Source organism: Cynoglossus semilaevis, chromosome 19 (assembly GCF_000523025.1).
Source record: "Cynoglossus semilaevis isolate Cse_v1.0 chromosome 19, Cse_v1.0, whole genome shotgun sequence".
NCBI lineage: Eukaryota > Metazoa > Chordata > Actinopteri > Pleuronectiformes > Cynoglossidae > Cynoglossus > Cynoglossus semilaevis.
Window position 1 is genome coordinate 5,734,799 of NC_024325.1, and position 10,116 is coordinate 5,744,914.

Below are 10,116 nucleotides of genomic sequence, written 5' to 3' on the forward strand. Positions count from 1 at the left end.
AAGCCCAGAGAATGTGTAAGGTCGCATCAGATGCAGCATCTGCAACAACCGCTGTGGCAAAACCCTAACTAAGAGGAAAAAAAGAGCAGAGTTCCAGGTCTGGGCATTCTTCAGCGTGTCCTGTTTCTACCATATGCTGCACTGTTTGGGACGTTCTCTGGGCAAGACAACATAGACGACACAACAGCAGAAGAATCTCTGAGAGACCCAGACGAGGGGGTGGCGCCTGGCTTGAACATGCAGAAACCAGGACACTCGCCCATTCACTCGCCGTGGAGTCTCTTTCCTTTCGTCTGCTGCACGAATTTGCACATAAGGTCACTCGGACACTAACCAGACAACGTAGCAGGAGGATGGCATGAGGATCTCTGGAGAGATTTCTGTTCTAATTTTGCAGACTTTGGTGTCTTGATCTCATTCATAGCTGCAGGGAAACAGTGGGCTGAGAGCTGAGGTTGCTCAGACACAGGCACAGATCTTTTTATAAGTCACCCCCACGGGACGGAAGTTCTCAGCCTGTGCGCTTTGGATTTAAACATCAGCCTTATGGAAATGAAGTATACCATATCACTGGAGAACTGCTGAACACAATCAACTCTAACTTGGTAGATTACAATTTAACACTAATACACTGAGTAAAATGTATTTTGATTCAGTTTAATGGCACTTGCTAGACTGTGCAGCCGTTACCGATTCAGAGTGAAAATAAAGTTCTGAGACTTTGAAATAATACTGCAGTATTTAGCTTTAGTCGGTTATAAATAATTTAGGACAGGGGTTGTCAGACATTTTTAATGCCACTCCCCTCTTGTTTAAGCCCAAGCTGCCCCCGTCACCCCAACAAAAATCTTAACACATTAGGCACACCTCTCTGCAGCAGCTGTTCCTCAGTCCTTCTCTCTCAAGTTCACGGCAGTAGAAGTGACTTTCATCATCAGAGTCTTGACTTTTGTTGGCCTTTCAGCCCTTGACTGTACTTATGCATGCCTTGTTCTTGAAATATGTGTTTGACTTTGACTTTGCATTTTTCTATGGGTTGAAAAAAAGCTTGTAGTTGTTTGTGTCTGTTGCAAAAATTCCATAACACACATTTGTTCCAGGCCTGAGAAAGCATGGCTAAACCACATCCTGTCAAAAGAATAGAACCCTTTGTAGGTGCTCCATTGTTTTGTCTCAGCTGTTTGGACTCAGTCCTACGTTTAGAATTCCAGTTTTCTTTTGTCTGCTGTTGCCTTTTTACCTCCGTCATAGAAAGAAATGTGCCATAAATCCTCAGTCTGTTAATTCTGTTAGTTTGTTTGTTAACTTCTGTCTTTATTCACAAGGGCACGTTTATTTTATGTGGCAAAATTGAAATTATAACATCATTTGACTGTTGTAAACAACCACTTCATTTAAATCAATAGTTTACTTCTCACTCCCATGATGCAACATTTATAATTACAGTGTCTATAGAAGACTCAGCGGCCATCAGCCGTGGTGGTAATGTGTGTCTGCTCTTCCACTTAACTCTTGCATCATGCATAAAGCTAATGCATTGGTCCTTTACACAAAGTCAGCCACATATTAGCTCTATGTGGATAGAAGTGACTGTTGCCGCAACTTGGGTTGTTGGGATTTTCTGTCTCAGTTTGGCAGCAGGAGCTTTGGCTTTCTGTGAGGTGGAATATAGTTTTCTTTTATTAAACAAATGTCCCTTTGCAACAGATGTATCCTAATCACGATACAGAAACTATGCAAATAAGCTCAAGGGAGCGACAGCAGAATGGAAAGTGTAGACTGCTTAGTGTTTTAAATGTACGTCTGTATTTATTTATATATGAAACTATACCAAGTTATTGGCCTTTTGACATTTATTTGAAAGGTTGATGACAACATACTGTACATCTTCACTCTCATGCAACCTGGTTCCTTACCATGGTCCAGCTGTCAATCACATGCAGTGACCATTAATTCACCTTCATCCTGTTGGTGCTTCAGATATTTTGTTAAATCAAATATAATGTAACTTATCTTCGTGTACATTGGATTATAAATAGTTTGTCCTGAAAGCAGCACAGTGCTGCGGTCTACTTCAAAAGCTCAGCAGATGGCAATGTTTGGGCTCATACCTATGTATTGCTATATTTAGGATATACTGTAGTACTTGCATATACTTGGGGGAAAAGTATTTTTATCTCCACACAAAGACACATGTAGAGTTTTACCTGTGAAAAGGCATTGATTCCAGATAGACTGCTGCTGCAGAAATAGGGTTGCTTAAGGGTGGGAAATTCCCATTGAACTTTCAAAGTGAAGTTAAAATGGGGAATTTTGGAAACTTCCAAACTGGAACATTTTTAATTGGAATAACAGGGATGTGAAAGAATGACCAGGAATTTGGGTTAATCCAAACCAACAGTATTGTTGCTCCACAGATTTGTGTGGCCTGGATGCTCCTGCAGCAGTCACTGTAAATCTGAGTGTTCTCAACTGTTCTCGATCAAATCTGTTGTATTAGTCAAAATTATGTTACAATATATATATTTTACTAGCTTTATTTAAAATTCCCTGCTAAAGGCTAACTTCCTATATGTTAGAGTCCATATTTATATCCATTTATCCCCATAAAGTCCTGTCATTTTCTAGTTGATTTTTTTATGGTAACTTTCAAACATCGTGGAATCTCCCCTCCCCCATCAGAAATCCCCTGAAATGTCACTGATTTAACGGCCCATTATAGAAACCCTTTCAGTCGTTTATGTCTTTTGTATCAATTATTCAGTCACCATTTAATTCTGCTGTAAGCAAGCAGAAGGCTTTCCATGTCCTCAGCCTTAACTCACCAGTCACTGGACGTCTTTCATTAGTGACACTCTCCTGTGGATATTATTGGCTCTTCAGAATGTGACATGTGTCCGTGTGATCTCCGGCCATTATACATGAAAACATGCTGTGCTCTTCTCCAGTGTTGAGTGCTCTTCTAAACAGTCATCATAGCCAATAACACTGGCAGAACATATCATATTTAATTTGGACTTTTTAAAATGATCCTTTTTCATTTCCTTTTTAAGACTAGAAACAAAACTACTAGAACAGCCACGACTGTCATTTTGACCGCTGGATTCTAAACTCTATAATCGCTCATGATACACTCCAAATGAAAGATTAATGGATTAATTTTGTGATGATATCTTTAAAACAACAAACTAACACAGACATGTGTTGCTCAGCTCTCAGCTCCTCTGCCAGCTGCTGCAGGAATCGTCTTTTGCTGAAAGAAATGGCAACTGGCTACCTCTTTGTGCCGCATTTCACATAGTACACCCTTGTATTTTTTAACTTCACAAAGTTATTGATTCTAAAACCTGGTCAAAAAAGTGGTCAAATTGACTGCCTTGGCTGTTCTAGTGTTAAAACCTCAGTTTCTAAAACGTATGCACATTTCCTCTTCGCAATACATGTCAGTGGTTACTGGTGATATTTCAGCTGCTCCGTGGCTGCCATTGTCTAAGTATCCTATATTCACGTCACAAACATTTTCTAAAGCAGCAGCTCAGAAACTGAGCTGCCGGTCAATCAGTCAATGGAGTGGTATTACCAGTCCGCAGTAACAGCTGATACCTGCTCACCAGTTCTTGGTACAAAAAAGGTTGGGGTCTGCTGTTCTATATGAGAGTCCACATTTTTACTAAAGATTTAGAAACGAGAAGCACAGAAACTATTTGGAGCTAAAAAAAAAATCCCAGTTTTACACCATGCAACAGTGAATTATAAACATCTATGAGAGCCAATCTGCTAACTGAGAATGGGTTTTTGTGAAGACAGACACAGTCATGAAAAATCAATTAAAGACCTGCTTTCTTATGTATTGGCCAATCAATTCGGACCCTCAGCATTTTTTATATTAAGACTTTTTTTTTCTTTAAGTATTTCATATAAAATGGTCATGGATTTTTCAAAAAGGTCAGTAAACTTTTACCCCGTTCTTATAAATTATAGGGAAGTAGTTCTATTTGGAGGAGCATTATAAATATGCCTATTCAAATTCAAACTGGCACACTTTTGTTTGGAGTGTGACATGTGTTGTTGACATTCAGTGGCAAGGACTCTAGATGGCAGAGACAGGAGAAAGTGGTGAAGCAAATTGAGTCTTTTCAGATTTTATTCACCAAAATTGAAAGTGTTGATGGGGAAAACGGATGAAATCGAACACTACCACTGTGTTACTGAGTGTTCTCCGTGGAGGGAGAGACACTCCACTTCTCCCTCACTCACGCTGCTCTTTACTGGCTTTGTAATAGTGGAGCGGATGGAAATCAGCGATGGAAGTACTGCATATCAACAGCTGAAAGCGTACTCTCCTTTTTGCTGGTTGTTTGAAGCAGGTGCTAGAAGGAGCAGCTCTTTTCTTCACACATGCCGCCTCACCACGGAATGCTGGGAATGTCAGGCTGCATTGCACTTCTGAACAGTGGAGGTGAAACTTGGCAAGTGAAATGCACAGTTGTGTTTTCACAGTAATTCTCAAACTTTCTCTACCTCGTGGTGCTTCAAATATAGGATCCAAAAACCTAATGAGACCAATTTTCAGAATCACGATTCAACATAAACCAGTGGGGTCATACATAAGGCCCGCAGACCAAAACCGGCCCGTTAGAGAGTTCAATCCAGCCTGCTTGATGAATTGTGAAAGTAAAAAAAAAACACTTCAAATGTCATGTTGTCAGGTCTCACATATACCTTTTCTGGTACCAAACATCCACAGAGAAGAATTTAAATAAATGTGATAATCCCACTGACCAGAGTTCTTCTGGGAATTATTGTGATTTACTGGGGAAAAAAATAAGCGAAAAGAATTTGTAAAAGTTTGCAAATTTTGACATTGTTATCCTGCACATGGAGTCAGTGGGACTGAGCTAGTGAGTACAGAGACTGAAGTGAATCTTCTCCCTGCCTAAACTCTCAGTCCTCTTTCCTTGAGAATACTCCTGCAGTTGTGGGAATGAGACATTGAAGGTGGACCAGTGATTGTGTGCTCTGTCACTTTGTGAATGGCTGCTGTGTAAATCTGTTGAATTTCCATCCTTGCTCTATTCTTCCCAGCCTCTATGGTAACTAGCAGTTTTGTAGAGTAACAGACCAGCTGTATGAGCAGACTTGCTCTCAATTCAGTATGCTGTGATGTACTGCAATACTATAGGCGCAACGATATATTGAGTTTCTTTAATAATAGAAAAACTGTAGGAAACACTGAATGCTGTTATATGCTTAACATCAAGAACTAAAGTTGGAGCAGAGAATCTACATTTGTTCTCACTAAAGAAGAAATAAAAGCAGAATAAAATGAGTTAACACCATGAACGTAATTGTTACTAAAAAAAAAAGAAACACTGCTGTAGAATATCAATATAATATCATGAAATGAAATGTAGCAATATTTCAGTGTATCGACTGTATTCTTACACCCCTAACCTCGCAGGTTTGAAAAGCAGTATTTGGTTTAGAAAACTGCATTTTCCTATGTCTTAAGCCTTAAGTCCTTTCAAGGCGAGCGAGACATAACTTCAATTGGAGATGCAGTGCATCATAAGGTGGTGAAGCAAAGAATTCATGTCCATCATCATCTACAAGTGACGAATATCTGAAGACCGTGTCACTATAAAGGTCAAGGTTGGTAGCTGATGCATCCATCACTGTGACTTTCATGCTCTCAGGCTGCATTGTATCAGAAACCACCATCATACAGTGATGGACATGGGTCCACATGAGGTCAGCACTTCTTGAATGGAAAACATGGTCACTTAACATCTGGCTTTGCTAAAAAACAAATACTCCCTGATCCTTAGATGGCGTTGTGGAAAGACTTATATTGTGAATGAAAAACAAAAACAAGGAAATAGAAAATATTCTCTCTGCTGAGATGCCACTTTTCTGCACGTTTGGAGGAAAAACCAGAATTTTTGGCTGTGAACTTGGTGACCTACAATTGATGTTGCTTCTTACTCTGCAATTTCACTGATATACTGTATGCTTCTATCACAGGGTTGCTTTTTACAGAACCTCTGTTCATTTGTTAAGCATAAATGGCAGAAAGAAACTGTTGTTGGTTTTCTTATACAGCAGTCAAAGGTAAAAAGCCACCTGTGAGACTGTAACAAATATTGTTAGAGATAAAGGAGGTGATACTCAGTGGTAAAACTTTGGTGGTCAGGGAACATGCATAAAAGATGTGCACGTATTTTGGTAGATCAATTAAGATTTTAATATATTACTAAAAAATATATTTAATTTCTGGAACTGGACATTCTGTAGTTTTGGTTTGCTGTTAGTTTGCAAAAGTATTTTTGATGTGTCTAAAATAGGGCATCCAAGCAAAACTGAGAGAACATTTAACATTTGTCCTAATTCTTTACGTCGGTGTTTTCTAGGGGACTAAGGCCTGGACGTCACCTGGACGACGACGATATTTTGCCTGAGTTGGCTCACATCCATCCTAGAGAGAGGCCAGACTGGGAAGAGACGATCAGTGCCATGGTGAGATATGAACACCGACACTCAGACCCTTAAATGACTTTCTTTTTTTTCTTTTTCTTTTTTTCTGCACAGACACAACATTTGCTTGGTTTTAACTAAAGGCAGCGCCTTCATCACAGTTGCCTCGTCTTCCTTGCAGCCCACCTGAGGTTTGGCGGGGGACGTGTCAGATCCACTGATAACAACAGACTGATTAGCTGTCTTGTCTTTTCTCATGGATTGATTAACTGTGCCTGACTCTGCTGTTGAAACCAAACCTCTTCTACTCCTGAAACACTATCACACGCTCGTGATTAATACAGAGGACAGTTTGCATACTGGATCTCTGCATAGTCACCTGTGTCCTGCTGTGTTCTTCCAGCCTTTCTCCACCCATTCAACAGACAGCATCATTCATTGTTTTCTTTGCTTCCATCTCTGGTTTGGGCTTTGCTTATTGCATCAACGGCACACTGGAAAAGAGGCCGTCTCCATGGCAACATGCAGAGCCACCCGCGGTCGGCGCATGGTTGGAGCCCTATCGCAAGTGCTTACTTCAGTCAGACCAGAGAGAGGTAGAGAGAGAGAGAAACAACACTCTCTGCAGACTAATGAATATTGATACCAGAGGCAGAGCTTTTAATTCTGCATGTCTGCTATTTTATGTTCAATATTTGATTCAAGAGGGACTTGAAGAGCATGAATTATGTATGGCTCTGATGGTTTCCAGTAGTGATTAGAAGCTCTTGATGTGGGCTATCTAACCGAGGCACTGTTGCACCGCTGTTGACCACGGAGCAAGGTTTTACAAAATTTTAATATGACTTAACTCAGGCATTGGTTAGTGAAATATTGTTCAGTAAGATTTGTTCGTAGTCTTAAAAGAAAGAACTAGGACTTCCAGCCCAACTTCTAGGCTAATGTTAGAATTCATGCTGGCATAATAAGAATAATAATACATAGATAGAAGGTTAAGAGAATTCTGAGGTTGTAAGAGCAGCAAAAGGGATAGAACACACAAAAGGATGAAATGGTTCCATACAGTTGAACAGAGGAAGAAAGTATATTAGTTGGTGGAGATAGAAAAAAACAAAACTGACGAAGGAGCTGTAATTAATCCTTAAGCAGGTTACCAGGCCACCTTATGTAGTGGATATCAAACAGGACATCACCATTACTGGTTCAGTGATCATTATCTTGTCGTTAATTATTGACTGACGGCTTTGGTTTGTTTCAGAAACACATCTTCCGTCTACGTCTTCCCTGTTTTGTTGTTGTTTTTTGTTTGCTCCAAAATAGGGCAAACTGTAAATGATACCTTACATCACCAGTGGACATTAGTAAAAAAAAAACTTTAAAGACAGGAAGAAAAAGCTGTTTAAATTGAATGATATAGTCGTTTTTTTTTTAAACATTAAACTTTTGAACTGGTTGTTTTTCATTTTCCCTGCAGCTCTGTGACAGACAGATGTAGACTAATAATCTTCAGGAACAGCTTTTCAAGCCTACTTAAGAACATTCCATTTGTCTTAGATGATGGTTGTTTCCCTATCGATGGCTCTGCGATGTCCAGTCATTTCAGTACGCATGCATCAAGGCCCTGCTAATAAACCCATGCTGAGAAAGTGCTTCTGAGAAGGCACTCCTGGCTTTTTCTGAGAAATCTTTGATCGCTGTTTCCAGACTCAATGCTGTTATTTCCAGAAGACATAATGTTTTCTATATAAAAAAAGTCGAGTTTGGTGAACAAATGATTGGCTGAAAATAGCAATAATCCATCCATACCTCCAGCCTGACCACTGCAGTGCTGGTCATGAAATCTCTGTGTGTAAACTACAGCCAAATCAGGGGATAACCATAAAATGCACCTGCACACAGATGATATGTCCAGTATCACCAGTGACGATAACTTCAGGCATTAAAGCCTGACAGTGTACGTGGCAGAGCAGGTGCTCCATGTTCTCCGTGTTCTCCATGCAGCTGTCACAGGTGTGGTTCCTCAGCAGCCATCCATTCCTGTCTAATAACATACCCCATAAAATGTAGGGGAGGAATAACAGAAAAAAGACATGATGAACATTAGATGGAACCAACTAATCTGCAGCTGTGTTAATATGACCGATGTTTGCCACTTTAAATTGATGACAGTTCTTACTGAGAGTGGAAACGACTGCTGTCTCTACATTTGGCCCTTTGGACTGACTGGGAAACTGACTTCTGGGTTTGATTCCTGTCTCACTAGAATGCTCACTAACAAAGTCTGTTAAATAAAAGGATGGTATAAACACAGAGTGAACCTTTAAGCATCAGAAATGTGACGTAGGATGTGGTTTTTTTTAAAGAATGAAGTTCCACTTTTTAAAAACCTTCATGCAGTGACCTAACCTGCTGACCACCTTCCCTGTCCAAGACCATCTGGCTGTGATGTCACAGATTCAGTTTGACTTTAACTGTCGTCATCTGCAACTCTGCTTAATGCCTGGGAAATATGGATCCAGTCTTTGACAAGCACAGCGGGAGATGTCTGGGTGAGGTAGCGGGACAGTTGCCCACTCACTCACTGTGGATTATCTGGGCTTTGTCCTGCTGCGTTTTCACATCAGCTCCCTCAGCCTTTATCTCTTCCAGCAGCATGCATTTAGGTTAGAGAGTTGGGAAAAACAGAAAAACAAACTCTTCCGTCTGAGACTCAAAGTCTGCTTACATCAAATGTGATCTCCAGGGCCGTTCGGTGTGTGTGTTTCACCACAGTCGTTATTTATTATCACTATAATGTAAACCAAATGAAACGAGTGAGTACATAAGTTGAAGGTACGCTCCGACTACCACTGTAGAGGGGCTGATTATTCATGCAGCTCTGTGTGGAGCGGATGTTCTGACCAAACATCTTAATGAGTTAAACTGTAGATGTGTTTCCGCACAGACGGCCGTATTCCACTAGCTTCAAGCTACGCTCGGTACACACGCAGCGCTGAAGCCTGTTTGTTTAATGGCGTAGCTTAAAACAACCTTTGCAGCTGGGATGTACCCACGCAATGTGCAGGATGAGGTAGGTGTCGGGCATGACGCTCACGCCCACGCCTCACATCTACATTACAGCATCTACTTTGTTGTAATTGTTTCAACCAGATATTATGGCCTCACCTACAACTGCATTATTTATTCCAGTGTTTCATTTAAAAAGTCACCGTAGTTCAATAACACTGACCCTGAGGATTTGCGATGTGACCGCTGATCCTCAGTGTGCCTAATTTTTAAAACACACTGAAGTGGAGCCTAATATGAATGGGAAATGGTTGATAGAAATGTTTTTGTGTGTCACAGGCAAGAAGTGCAGAGATCCCAGAGCTGCGGAGTGAGCCCCTCATGCGCTCGAGCAGCAGCAGCACTGCCAGCATGAAGGTCAAGAATGTCAAGAAGTGAGTTTACCCACACGAGCACATGCATACAGTACACACACACACACACACACACACACACACACACACACCTGTCCGTGCCTATTTCTTTCACTCTTCTCATGTGTCTTCTTTTTAAATGGCAGTTTTTTGCCTCTGTTTCTAACTGGAGTTCCTTCCAATCCCACTTCTATTTCTGTGTCTTCCTCCTCCTTTCACCGCC

The 10,116-nt window shown here is 40.7% G+C and overlaps 1 protein-coding gene across 3 annotated transcripts in view; it reads left to right on the plus strand.

Moving 5' to 3' along the window:
• arhgap32b (Rho GTPase activating protein 32b) overlaps positions 1-10,116 on the plus strand; it is a 78,422-nt gene that overhangs the window by 22,548 nt on the left and 45,758 nt on the right. For all 3 annotated transcript variants that reach the window (XM_008332487.3, XM_008332488.3, XM_008332489.3), the window contains exons 3-4: positions 6,411-6,516; positions 9,820-9,914. In XM_008332487.3, the coding sequence (XP_008330709.1) occupies positions 6,411-6,516; positions 9,820-9,914 (201 nt within the window). The remainder of the gene's footprint in view (positions 1-6,410; positions 6,517-9,819; positions 9,915-10,116) is intronic.